This window comes from Pleurodeles waltl, chromosome 8 (assembly GCF_031143425.1).
Source record: "Pleurodeles waltl isolate 20211129_DDA chromosome 8, aPleWal1.hap1.20221129, whole genome shotgun sequence".
Lineage (NCBI taxonomy): Eukaryota > Metazoa > Chordata > Amphibia > Caudata > Salamandridae > Pleurodeles > Pleurodeles waltl.
The window spans coordinates 771,049,627-771,064,185 of record NC_090447.1 but is presented as its reverse complement, the minus strand read 5'-3'; the positions used below and the strand labels follow the sequence as shown (position 1 = coordinate 771,064,185).

The 14,559-nt window shown below is 47.8% G+C and overlaps 1 protein-coding gene across 1 annotated transcript in view; it reads right to left on the bottom strand.

Moving 5' to 3' along the window:
• ACE2 (angiotensin converting enzyme 2) overlaps window positions 1–14,559 on the bottom strand; it is a 405,347-nt gene that overhangs the window by 73,950 nt on the left and 316,838 nt on the right. Inside the window, exon 14 of the mRNA XM_069205018.1 lies at window positions 7,827–7,885. Within this exon, the coding sequence (XP_069061119.1) occupies window positions 7,827–7,885 (59 nt within the window). The remainder of the gene's footprint in view (window positions 1–7,826; window positions 7,886–14,559) is intronic.

The window sequence follows — 14,559 nt, the reverse complement described above, 5'->3', positions numbered from 1 at the left end:
GTATGACAGGAGAATGAACACCAATACACTCAACATAATTCCACTCTACACTACTCCAGTGTACTCTGCTCCACTCTATGCACTCCACTGTATGCTATTCCACTGCCCGCCACTGCACTCTATGCTATTCCACTCTATGTCACTCCGCTGTGCACCACTTCACTCCACCCTACTCCAGTGTACACTATTCTGCTGTATGCCACTCCACTCTGCCTGCCCATTTTCTGCTATTCAGCTTTGCTATTTAGCTTTAACCACTACACTGTTCCTTACTCCACTATACACCAGTCGACTCTACACCACTCCATTGCACACCATTGCACTCTGCACCACTCCACTTTACAGCACTCCACTCTGCGCTATTCCACTGTATGCCACTCCACTCTACCTCACTGCACTGTATGCCATTCCAGTATACACTACTCCACTCATTCCACTACACTGTGCAACACTCCATCTATGGCACTCTACTGTACGCTACTATCCTGTACACCATACCATTGTACACTATTCCACTATATTCCCCTGTACCACACTCCACTCTATGGTATCCCCCTTTATATCACTCCACTGTACACCACTCCACTCTATGCCACTCTACTATGCGCTATTCCATTGTACACCACTCCACTCTATGCCACTCCACTCTATACCACTCCACTCTACGCTTTTGTTGGGGTGGAACTTGGCTAGAGAAGATGGTGGCTGCCTGATATGAGAGCTCCGGGTTGGCCCGCCAAAAATCCTGACTCTGCACTGGCCGGTGGGGCTCCCACCAACTGGGAGAGGGGGCAATCGAGGACACTAAATCAACCCTGAGCCAAGAGTCAGGCAAAGTATCTGCCGAATTAAGCCACCTATGCACTGACCATCACAAGTTGTCTGACAGGGAGAAGGAGGCAGAGGAGGTGCTGGAGGATCTGCGGCCTGCTCACCAAGCAATGAAATCCCAACTTATCCAGCTCACAGAGCGTATCCAAAAACTTGAATACCGAGCTGAAGATGCTGAGGGCTGCAGGAGACATAATAACGTGCAGAATGTGGGGCTTCACGAAAACACAGATGGGCCGAATGCAGTGACTTACCTGGAACAATGGCTGCGATCGATCATGAAGGACTGACCCCTTATGCCATTTTTTGCACTGGAAAGAGCGCACCATGTGCCCGCCCGCCGGAACCGGGAAGGCCGCCATGGCCGATAGTGGCCAAACTCTTACACTACAAGGACTGTGACCTACTGCTGCAGAGAGTGTGAGAGGATGGCCCGTTTGAGGTGGGGGTGCCCGGGCCACCCTGTTCCCAGATTTCCAGTGGTGGTCCAAGCCAAATGTGTGCCACCTTACTGCTGTGAAACGAGTGCTGCACGATGAGGGAATCAGATACTTGTTGATGTTTCCATCTAAACTTAAGATCATGCTAGAAGGCCGAACTCAATTTTGCCAAGACCCAGACATGGCTTGAGACATACCGGACAGGTACAGACAGAGCAAAGAATGAGGAACCTGGCCCGTCCTGGCACCGAGGTAAGAAGCGGTGTACATTAGATCTAGTAGGAAATACCAGAGTGACGAAACCGACTAAGCAGCAGACAAGCCAAGGGAAAAAAGCAGCCCTGGGGGCAGCGGCCTCGCTGTCAGAGGTGGGCCTTTCAGAACCTAGGCCTGACCGGGAATCCCCAGTGATAGGAGAGCCCAGAGATGATGACTCTGTGACTAGCATCATGGAGGTGTTTACCCGGGTGATGCCCCAGATCGCAGACGACATTGCTTGATGGGATGGGGCCCCACCTTGCCATCGCCTGTGCCTGGTTGTTGGACAAAGGCCTCGGGCTGACCCGCTCCATGGAAGGTCACCCTGATGCTTTGGATGACCGCCCGATCACGTGCCGGCTTCTCCAGCTGGAAGATGACAATGAATGGTTACACACTGGTTTATATGGTTTGGACAGTCAGTAGTTGGTCGGCTGTTCTTGTGGAGGGGAGTTGGGGTACATTTGTTTTAGCCCATGGTTATTGGAGACACACCGCAATGCTGGGGGGTCCTGTGGGGGCATCTTGGAGGGGGTTGAGGATTAAGATACAAGCTGCGCTTATTAATGGGTATGGTGGACACACATTTTACTCTTAAAATAATATTCTGGAATATCCGGGGATTGGGCTCGGTGGCCAAACGTCATAAAATTCTCTCATACATGAAACATAGGGGAGTGCACATTGCCATGCTGCAGGAATCACACCTCACCCAGGTAGAAGTAGAACGCCTCTAAAGGCACTGGCGGGGGCAGATATTCACAACTACATACTGCGCATATGGAATGCGGGCACCAATTTGGGTGAGAGCAGAAGTACCCTTCTAGTCCTCCTCCGTGGAGGTGAATAAAGAAGGTTGTTGTGTACTGGTGGGGAGACGTCTCTTTGGCAAGCCCGTAGTGTTGGGAAAAATACATGGACCAAACCAAGAGCAGATCCCCTTTCCACATTCTGTGTCTGCCAGCCTGACAAGATTCATTCCCGTTAGTCCTGTTCCTTATAGGGAGAGATTTTAACGGTGTCCTGGACCCCCTCATAGGCCACTCGGCTCTGCCCCTGCAGGGCGCAGCAACAGCAAGGGTGGCGGTGGGCATGACAAACTGGATAACACAGTGCGACATGGTGGACATATGGCGTCTTAAACAACCGCAGTCAGAGATTACTCATACTATTCCCACATCTACCATGTGCACACTAGAATAGACCACATTATGGGGGTCATTACAGCCTCGGCGGTCTTTTTACAAGACCGCCGAGGGACCGCCATGCTGAAGACCGCCAGTGGTGGCGGTTTTCCGCTCGGCGTATTATGACTGTTGGCAGCTATCCGTCGTTTTTCCGACGGAGAGCTGCCAACAGCCATACTGACGGGCGGCGGGGAAATGGAGGTTGCTCCACCTCCACCGCCACGCCAACAGAACACCGCCCAGCGAATCACGTCCTGTGATTCGGCGCAGCGGTGTTCTGTTGGCAGTGTGGTGTCGGCGGAGCTGCCCCCATGGCTCCCGTCCCCTCCTGGAGGATCGACGGAACAGGTAAGTCGATCGTCCGTTAGGGGAGGGGGGGTGAGGAGGTGTTGTGGTTTGTGTGGGTGCATGGGGGTGAGCGTGGGTGTATGTAGAGGGGGTGTGTGAGTGCGTGTATGCTTGCGGGGGTGTTGCGTGTTTTGGGAATGAGTGCGTGTATGTCTGTAGGTATGTCTGTATGGATGTGTGCGTGTATGTTTGAATGTGGGTGTGTGTGTCTGACTGTGTGTGTGGATGTTGGCATGTATGTCAGTGTGTGTGTGTGTGTATGTGTGTAGGTGGTGCCTGCGTGCGTGTCTTGTGGGTATGGGTGATGTGATGTTGGGGGTCGGGTGGGGAGGGGGGCCTTGCCACCTTTGGGGGGTGGCAGGGGTGGGGGGGGTGTAGGGGAGGGAGTCGGGGTGGGGGTGGGTGGTGGAGGAGACCCCTAACAGTGCCAGGTAAGGAATTCCCTGGCACTGATAGTGCTTACGGCCATGGATTTCATGGCGGTTCCTACCGCTGGAAATCCACGGCAGTAAGCTGGGTCAAAATACCGGCGGCGGTATTGTCATGGCCGCCGGGCTGGAGACCCAGGTCTCCAGCCCAGCGGTCATCTCCCAGCGGAACGGAGAAGCGGCGGATGACCATGGCGGTTACCGCCATGGTCATAATCCTCAAAAAAAGACCGCCTGCCTGTTGGCGGTCTTACCGCCGCTTTAACACCGTCTGCTAGGGTTGTAATGACCCCCTATATGTTCTGCCCCCATTAGTGGTATGGTTACACAGACAGAATACCTTGGTCGGACCATTTCTGATCACAGCCCGCTGCTTCTCTACTTACAATTGGCAGAGGCCTGCCCACCAGTCCCGACCTGGCAGCTGCACTCTAGTGCCCTAGAGGAGGAAGTCTTCAGGGAGGCATTGACGACCAGACTGACTGAATACCTGCCATCAAACCCTGGAATGGCATCTAGCCGGAGAATTGAGTGGGTGACCTTAAAAGTGGTATTGAGGGGACACTGCTCAGGACAAATGGTGGGCATTAGATAGGACCTTGAGCAGGACATCACATGACTAGAGGCTACACCAGTGTAACAATGACCTTGATGGCACCTCTGGGGAACACACTCGACTATTAGAGACCAAGGAATTATATAATACTGCGCTGGAGAGACTCCGATGCCATGATTATAAGAAATATATTGGTAGGGTACATGAGGAGGAGGGGCGGACGGGGAAGTTACTGGCCTAGTTGATTCGCCCGGGGACAGGGGGACTCTGATGACCAAATTGGTCACTGCAGAGTGTGCTATACTATACTCACCTATTCAAATAATACGGCCCCTCACAACAAGCCGTGCCCGATGGATCGGATGGCTTCTTGGCCACCCTCCCTCAGAGTGTGCTTACAGAGATGGATAGGGTTGCACAGGGGCAGCACTGACAATAGAGGAGGTCAAGGCAGCCATAACGACCTTGGTGTCAGGTAAGACCCCGGGCTCAGACGGTTTACTCCCAGAGTTCTATAAACTATACAGGGGGACTCTGGCATCATGGCTCGTGGAGATGTATACTGAGGCCTACTTGGCCAAGGTACTGCCAACCTCAACCCAGGAAGCCATAGTGGTACCGCTGCCTAAATCTATGCAAGCGGACGTGGGAGTCACGGATTTTCGGCCACTGTCCATGCTGAATACAGATTTCAAGATACTAAGCAAAGCCCTTGCTACTAGACTGCTGCCCCATATGTGCACTCTGATACACAGTGACCAAAATGGATTTGTACCTACACAGGGCACCTCTGATAACCTCCGTATGCTCTACTCCCGCCTCTGTGACGGCATGAATCCCCCGAGCCCGACAGACATGATTGTCTTGGTAGACCTAGAGAAGGCCTTTGATACCGTGAGCTGGAAGTTTCTGGGGGACATCATGATACCGATGGGACTGGGGAACACCTGGGGATATTGGGTCAAGTTACTGTACTAGCACCCTACTGCAAGGGTTAAGTCGAGACGGGTGATCTCCAGTTGCTATGAGATACATAGAGGGACCAAACAGGGTTGCCCGCTGTCGCCACTACTTTTTGCTATAGCAATTGAACCTTTGGCAGTGAAACTCAAAGAAGTGGGACAGGACTTGGGAAAAAACAGGAATGGAAAGTTTCATATTGTCTCCTTATATGCAGAGGACCTCTTGATATACCTCAGGGATGGGGGCGAGGAAGTTGCCGCAGGTGTTTGACCTGCTGGATGATTTCGGCGCCTGCTCACGCCTCCGACTGAACCGCAGGAAGACATGCGTTTTTCCGATGAGCCATGGCATAGCCCGCCCAGTCTCTTATCCAGTGGATGTCACCTAGCACCCCATTCGTTCCGCTACCTTGGTATTCAGGTCTACCATGACCTTCAGGATCTCCAGGAGGGCAATGTGGGGAAGGCGCTTTGGGCGCTACGGTCTGTTATCACCTTCTGGTGCTCTCTCCAATTACTTATTATGGCGCGCATTTCCCTCACCAAGATTGTAATGCTCCCTAGGCTACTCTACTATTTTGTTAACCTGACCATTTCACTTCCGGCATCCTGGTTCCGGTCGTTGGATGTACTAGTCGGGGAACTGTTGTGGGATGGTGGACTTCAGCGGGTGGCCTTGGCCACTCCGTCTGCCACCAGAGGCGGGGGGCTTGGGGTACCTGATTTTGAGCTCTACTTTTTGGCAGCACAGCTGCAATGGCCTACACACTGGCTCAGTGGGGTGGACCTCTCTGAGATCGCTCCCGCCCCGGGGGAACCGGATCAGAGCAGACTCTTGGCCGCAATACTGAAACCTAGCCTTCAGTGCCACCGACCGGGTGTGCTACTGGCAATGGCCCTGGCTAGCTTGTGGAGGACACTTAAGAGAACAAAGACCAGGGCTCCATATACACCAGCAATTCCCCTGGTGGGAATCCCTCATGGGGATCCACCCACCTGCTTCACAGGGAGACAGCTACATCACTGGTTGATGGCAGGGATACAATCCTTGGGCAAGATGCACTCCCAGGGAATGTTGATCAAGTTTGGCGACCTGGCGGAACAGACCGGCTTACCCCAGGGGCAATTCTTGACATATGAAGCAGTGGTGAGGGCTATCAGGGACCTTCAGACTATATTGTCCATCGGAGATGGTTCTCATCTTGTCTCCTGGCTATATAATGTATTGCTCAGGACAATGCACAGTCCACTAGGCAACCTCCGGACTAAATGGGAGTCTTCTTTGAACAGGACCCTCACTAACATAGAGTGGAAAAAGGTGTTTGCTTATGTTCCCACTCTATCCAGAAACACACGACTGAAATATATCAAATATAACTATAACCATAGGACCTAGCTTACCCCACGTCAAATTAGGCTTACATCTGGTGGGGATGCGGTGAACTTTCTCCGGTGTGGACTGCAGGATGCAGACTTTAGCCATATGACCTGGGGATGTCCAACTCTTCAACAGTTTTGGGATGGGGTCATGCACAAACTTAATCAGGTACTACATAGAAGCTTTGAAAACTCCATGGCGACCTGCTTGTTGGGGTTGTACAGCAGGCCCTGTCCCAGGAAGGTTGGCAACCGGTTTGAGGACCTGGCCTTGATCTTGGCTAAACACAGAATATCTTTAACTTGGAAGCAGAATAGAGGTCCAAACCTCACCTTGTGTGATAGAGACATAACACGCTGGGCCAGAGCGGAAGAGAGAGCCCTGGGGGGTGGAGGGGAGGAGAGTAAAGGGATCAGGTGCAAGCTGATACCCCCTCAGTGGTCTGAAGTAATAGATGAGTGGGAAACATGGGGTTCGGAGGAGAACTCAGGCTCTGGTGGCACCTCAGAGAATGAAGATGCAGCCAGAGCGTGAAAAGGGCGCAGAGTTAATGTACCCATCAGGGACAGATGCCAGTTGGTTTGGGCACCTGGTGTCCACATGGGCGCCCGACATACCCATACAGCTATTATAATCAGTATTACATAGCTGACAAAATGTGCCTAGACATGGATACCTATGACGCCTAGTTATGCCTCCACACCGGATCAGTTTCCGGTTCTCAGTTCTTAACTTTTACATTTGCTTTTACGTTTGCTTAGTTACATGCACCGGGCACGACTAATCTAAATGAGTCCACAACACGGAATATTCTCCGGGAGGGTCGGAGTATCCCAACCCTATCTGGACCATAGAAACCAATAAGCCAACCTGAAAAAAAGTATACCCATTATACAGCTGATACACAAGCTATATAATGAGGGACAGCAACACTAAACTTGCAGTAGAGGGCTCTATACTGTACTCGTGCCTAGAAATGAGACATGTGCTTGTATCATAAGTACTTCTGAGATGGTTGGAAAAGGTGTGGTACAATTGAAATGTAATTGACGAAATGCCAATAAAATAATAGTGTTAAAAAAGCCTACCACTTTTAATAATACAAATAGCAGGAGCCAGTCTGAGACTTGAAATATAAGTAAAAAATGATAAATGAATTAAATACATCATGTTTGTGCTTTATGGCCTTTATTATAAGTGGAAGGATGGCTCTGTAAGCTGTTGGGCACAGAAATAACTGTCAATCTGAATATGGCACAATAAAAAAAATAAAAAATAAACAAAAAATTAAGAATGTGTTTAAAAACGACATTTGTCTATGTCTGTCACCACTTTGTGACTGAATTCCTCACCTATCAATTGTCCTAGTCTGGTTTCCATTCATTCTTTATACAACAAATACTATTCATATATGGATTTTTACGAAGATGTTACTTACTGCATTGCCACCAAGTGCTGATTTCAAACTAATCCGTACTTTAATTTGGTAGTCGTTATCTGAAAAATAGAGTTAATTGGCGTCAGAACAGCATGTATCTCTCTGCATTGGCAAGGTAATGTAAAATATATTTTACAAGTCTTCCATGCTCCTCTACAGTCTAGTTTGGTTTTTAAATTAGAGTCAATGCACTCTAAACATTATAGTTAGACATAAATAAGCATATCTGTGTCATGATCTTTTCACTTCTCTTGCCATAATTGTAAAAAACAGAGCAAATACATACTGGGATTGTGTACAGTGTACAAGCGAAGCTCATTGACCTTAATTATGCATGGCCAGGGGAGCAACTGACATCCAGGGATTGATATTGGCAGCCCTGGCACTGTACTTACTAGCCCAGAGCCCAGGGGCAGCAGCATTGGCAGGAAGTAAACAGTACTATCTTCTACTTACCTTCTGCATTTTCTATTAATTGTATCATTTTAGACTGTCTCTCAAGCAGTATAGGGCTAGCTGTGCGCACACACTTTCTGGTTACAAACCTTGCGATTCAGTAAATCACTGGTTTTCCAAAAGAAAATGTATTTTTAAAATGTAGCAAAGCCATTTAGTGATTCAATAATATGTTACTGAAAAGTCTAAATGAGCTTAGGAAACCATTAGGTATCGCTAATTGGAAGGGAGCATGTTTAAGACATCCCTTACACATAGTTATTACTTATGAGATATATTGATTTTTTGCAACACAAGTGGTCCACTTTCACTTTGTGACTGGTCTAAAAAACATGTTTTCATAATAGGCAGCGATCTGTGGGACCACTCATAAAAAAAAGTTTTAAAAACGTTTCTTTCTTAAGACTCATCACATTTTTATTTAGGGGACACGGGCAGCACTTCTTTAAAAGCAATAAACGATATGGTGGTCTGCTGAACCCAGAAGGACATTATCCCTGTGATGGCAGTGAATCTCAGTGGGTCGCAACTTGTGGTCTACCACATTAATATTGATGAGGCACGTCGAATTAAGATCCACTGTGATTCATTATTATAAGTACATAGGTCAGTTAGCAAAATACCATAGGATTCAGTCCGTGCACAAATTTAGATCAGTTTTTGCAAATTCTATCATTGCCGATGTGAGGCCACATGATAGAAAGTACCCCTGGGGTGCAACGGGCACGTGTGTCCTCTTTGCACGCCCTTGGGGAACTTTGGGATTGCAGAAAGGGCCACAGACACTTGTGCTGCCCTTTCTATAATACAGATTGCACTGGTGCACATAGCAATTGCGTGATCACCAGAGGGTGTTCCCTCATTTGCATCGGGCGTGACCCCATGCAAATGAGGGAATCCCTTTGCCTCTGTGCCTGCACTTTTTTATAGACATGGACACAGAGGCAAAGAAGCCATCAGGAAGTGCACTCATAGTGCACCACCTAAAAGGTGCACTCCCTGATGGCAGCCCTCTACAGGGGAAAGGGGTTTTATGGACCCCTCAGCCACTCACTGCACCCACCTGCAAGGGGATCTCTAAACTCCCTTGAGAGTGCAGGTGGGTTGCTTGAAAGCAGCTGCTCCGTTTTTCACTTGCATGCACTGCCCACAGGGCAGTGAGAGTGTGCTGTTGCCTTGAGGGCAGCGCATTGAAGATAATAGGGCACACTTTCTCTGGTTGCACCTGGCGCACCTGTTTTAAGGTGACGCCGGGTGCAAACAGAGAAAGTGCGCCATATGTGTAATAGGGGCGCTGTCCCTTGATGCTGACACGTGCACTGTCTCACACGCTATAGCTAGTGCTTTGAACTTGTGTGGACTGGAAGCCAGTGGTGATATGTACATTCTTCCGGGAGTGTCTTGAACTGGTCTTACTGTGGAATTTACTACTTCTAATTGTTACCGTTAGTGGTGAATAATTTCAGAGGCTGTTATTGCTTTTTCAATCATGGTCTGATCAGACTAGTAGAAGAAGTGCAAACTTGGATTCACAATTTAAAAAAGTAATTGGATATTGTTATTATGGTGCTCAGTTATTTAGCCATGGATGTTTCAAAATTAGAATTGATACTAAGCATCTTATACTAGTATATGTGGATAATAACAGAATTTCTTACCCAGATATTATTAGAGTGAGCCTTAATGTTCTATAACTTAGCCATGGGGCAATTAGCATTTAACTAATTGATGTTCATGCATGAATGATTTCCTGAAAAATACATTAAGATACCTTCAAATCCCAGCTCATGTTTCTGGACAGCCTGACAACCACCCTGCTGTTGTCTGCATAATTTGGAAACCAAACTGCGAATGGCTACAAAAGTTGATGAAGGGTTCCATTTAAATATTGAAAAAAAATACAGCGACAGAGAGGAATCCTACGGGATACCAAAAAACACAGGTGCGCCACAAAGGGTTTGGTAGACACTGGACTGACTGTTTCCCAGAAAGACGAGGACCAAGTTTCCCACCTAGTCTGACACCCAATTTAATTTCTAATTCAAAATAGGGTGGCCAAGGATGTTGAACGTGGCCAACAGATTCAGTATCAGCCTCTAAATAGTATCTGCATTTGTCAGGTCAGACATGCAATATTTCAGCACTTCAAGAGGCAAGAGGTCACAGTTTATACAAACTTATTATCCAAACTGATGAGGTCAGAGGGGAACTTCACCTGGTTCTAGATTTCACAGTAGTAAAATGCATGGCAAGACCATCATGGTGAGATGGAAATGCTCCAAAAAGAATGTCATTGCTCTATTTGGGCTACAACACATCATCCCTGGAATTCATGGGTGAATATCTGCATGTTCCCATTCACCAGCATCTTTCAGGAATGCCACTCACCTCACCGAGGGGGAGCGCTTTAGTTTTTGGTGATCTATTCTACTCTATTCATAAAGCTTGCAGAGTGCATGGCTACCCGGATCGTACTTCCCAGCACTCTCAGCCCTAGCCAGAATGGTGTGTGCGTAGGTGTGCAATTAAGGTTTTAAGTTACTTCTTCGGAAACTTAGTAGGTTGTTGACTAGTCTCAGGCTGATAGGTAACAAGTTCCAGAGTTTAGGAGTAAGGTAGGTGAACAAGCAGCCTTCTCCTCTAGCTCTCTTAATCCAGAGACGGCAAGAAGACCTAAGTTGTTTGATCTAAGATCTCTCTTGGCCTAATGGGGTTTAACAAGGTGCTGAAGGATATGCAAACCTGCTTTGCATTTTGCCCGATGTATAATGCAGAGCGCTTTGAATTGTATCCTTGTGCTTATAGGCAAATAGTGATGGGTAGGTAAGGGCTGACCATGCGGATTGAGTTTTGGGAATACCGACTAGTATTTGAGCCAGTGCATTTTGGATGATTTGCAGTTTTTTGATGAGAGAGATTGGGCTACCCAGAAACAGAGAATTGCCACCGCCGAGTCAAGATAGAATTAAGCCTTGGATCACTGTTCTACGCCTTCCATGGTGAGCCATTTCAGGGTTTCCGCAGAGCTCTAAGGAGGCTGAAGCAGCTGGCTGCGAACTTCCTTGCCTGGGAGGTCATGGTCAGATGCTTACCCAACGTGATCCCCAAACTTTTTGCTTCTGATTTGGGGGGGTGGGAGGTCACCTAGGGATGGGGGTCAGTTTAGCTGGTCCCATAGTGATAAATTGTTACTGACCACCAGGACAGCCGCTGTGTCCCCTTTTAACTTCAGGAAGCTGGTTGCCAGCCAATTAGAGATCTGTACTAAACAAAGGTTTAGTGCTTGAGATGTGGAGCCTAGGTCGAGAGAGAGAGAGAAAGAGAGAGAGAGAGACAGACGATAATCTGTGTGTCGACAGCAAATGATACCATGGTAAAACTTAACAAACAAATGATATCAGATAGAGGGCTGACGTACAGATTAAAAAGTCCTGAAGGCCCTGTGGCACTCCGCATTTAAGCTGATTGTTTGCAGAAAGGAAGGACCCCTCGCTGTCCTGGAAGCTCCTTCTGTTGAGGAATGATGAAAGTCATTTTAAGGCGCTACCTGTAATGCCTTCTTCTTTCAGTCTGCAAAGTAGGGTGGGGTAAGAGACAATGTCGAAGGCCGCGCTTAATTCGAGGAGAATAAGCGCAGCTGATCCGTCCTGGTTTAGGACCTTTTTGAGATCCTCTGTAGCTCTCAGGAGCACTGTTTCTGTACTGCGGTCTCATTGGAATCCTGTTTGAGAAGGATGTAGTATATTGTTCGATAATAATACTTTTGAGAGATGACTGTTTCTCGCCTTTTCTAGGATTTGCTGCTACCTGAGATTAGCAAGATAGGGCTATAGTTTTCAATCACCTCAAGGTCCAGTGATGGTTTCTTCAATAGAGGGTGTGTGTGACAGCATGTTTCCACATGTATTTGATCTGTTTGAATAAGGGTTGAAGACCAAAGTACTCACAGAGGCTCTGGTGTTGTTGGCTGCTAGCTTAACTGCACAATTAAGGCCTCTCCATTTACCTGTAAGCGGATTATTGTCACCTGCATGTTCCCTGCTCAGAGCGAATCGACTGGAAAATGTCCTCCAGTTGCTAGGTCTTGCCACAGCATGGATTTTTGATCAGTTTTAGAAAGTTTTTCCTGGTCTGTTGGAAAAACTTGATATTCGTTGGTACCATTTTCTGCTGCAATTTGGGATTGGTCTTCCTTTTGGAGAATCATGCAGTTTAACTTAGGAGACCACTCTCTCTTATGGCCTCTACTAGCTTATCTACAGTATCTACAGTAATACAGTAAAAACACTACAAAATAGAAACACCACTTTAGCAAAATAGCCAATATTGATCTAAATCAAAAAAGACCGAAATGACAAGAATCCAACATACACAAGTAAAGTTATGACATTTTTAAATAATAGAATTTTACTCCATAGAAAACAATAGAAAGGTTGTTGTTACACAAAGTACCTGGTTTGCATAAAAAATAAAGCCACACGGGCGAGCGTGCATCGGAAAAGTCAGTGATGAGTCGATACCTTACTCGCAAGTGAGGGTGTGTGCCGTTTCTTCTCCGGTCAGGCAGGCGATGCGACGTTGCAGGTTCACGTTGATTTTGATGCCCAGGGATGATGCGTGTGAAATATGGCCGCACAGTGATGGAAAATCGAGCTGCGTGGGGTTTGTGTCAATTTTAGAAGCTGCAAGTGGGTGTTGTGTTGTTTCTCCAGCCCCGATGCAGGTGATGCGCCGATTTCTCAGCCGCAATGCAAGGGGTGCGTCAATTTCAGTCACAAGGCAGTTGGCGTGTTGTTTTTACAGCCGTATGGCAGGTGGTGCATCTAAATTTTCCTTGCACTGCCTCCTATGCATGGATTTCAGTCCTTGTTCTACCAGTTTCACCTTTCAAAGGCCTAGGGAATGGCTAGTTCACAGCTTGGCAGGGCAGGAGTCTCAGCAGAGAGTCCAGGTGCTGGCAGAGGAAGTCTTTGATGGCCCTGAGACTTCAAAACAGGAGGCAAGCTCAGCCCAAGCCCTTGGAGACACTTCACAAGCAGGAATATAAAACAGAGTCCAGTCTTTGTCCCCTTTATCAGGCAGAAGCAGCAACTGCAGGATAGCCCAACAAAGCACAGACGGGCAACACTTCTCTTTCAGCTCTTCTCCTTGGCAGAGATTCCTCTTGGTTCCAGACGTTCTCTAAAAATCTGGGGTTTTGGGTCTACTACTTATACCCCTTTCTGCCTTTGAAGTAGGCAAACTTCAAAGGAAAGTCTCTGTTGTTCACAAGATCCTGCCTTGCCCAGGCCTGGGCCCAGACACACACCAGGGGGTTGGAGACTGCATTGTGTGAGGGCAGGCACTGCCCTTTCACAGCCCTTTCAGGTGTAAGTGACCACTTCTCCCTCAAATGGGTACACTTGCCAGGTCAAATTGGCAGTTTACAACTGCACACAAACACACACTGCAGTAGCTGCTCTGAGTCATGTTCATAGGGCTACCCATGTAGGTGGCACAACCAGTGCTGCAGGCACACTAGTAGCATTTGATTTATAGGCCCTGGGCACCTCTAGTGCAATTTTTACTAGGGACTTACTAGTAAATCAAATACGCCACTCATGGAAGCGAATCACACACATATATTTTACACAGGGAACACTGGCTCGTTAGCACTGGTCAGCAGTCGTAATATGACCAGAGTAACAAAACCAGCAAAAACAGAGTCCAGCACACACTCAAAACATGGGAAACAGAGGCAAAAAATACAGGTCAGACTACGCCAAGGATGCCAATTCTAACAGTAATGGTTGAGGCTGCCATCCCGTAGCAGAGAACGGGGAGTTTATTTATTTCCTCCAGTAGCACCTAGAGAGAAACAGGAACTGGGCAGAAAAATGTAAGACTCGCTACTTCAGGAGTCCCACCAAGAACGGGCTCAATCAGAACATCAGAGGAACCTGATATCTAGCAGCTATGGAATGCTTCCAGAGCAGGCCTGAATGTGTAGCTAAGGCCCACAACGGAGCATTCTGATTTGTTGGCCATTTCCCAACATTGTACTCCTTTTGTTAATGATAGTAATTATATTGTGCTTTAGCTTTATAAATAACAGGTGTTATTACTGCCATCACTGTTTACAAAGCAGTGGCAGTAGCAGCTTCAATTTATGGTGCTGAGCTTTGGGGACACACTAACTCTAGGTGTCTGACCACGGTAGAAAACCGTTTTATACGAAACTTTTTGAGGCTGCCGATGAGCACCCCTCTCACCCCCCTTAGATTTGACCTAGCCCTAA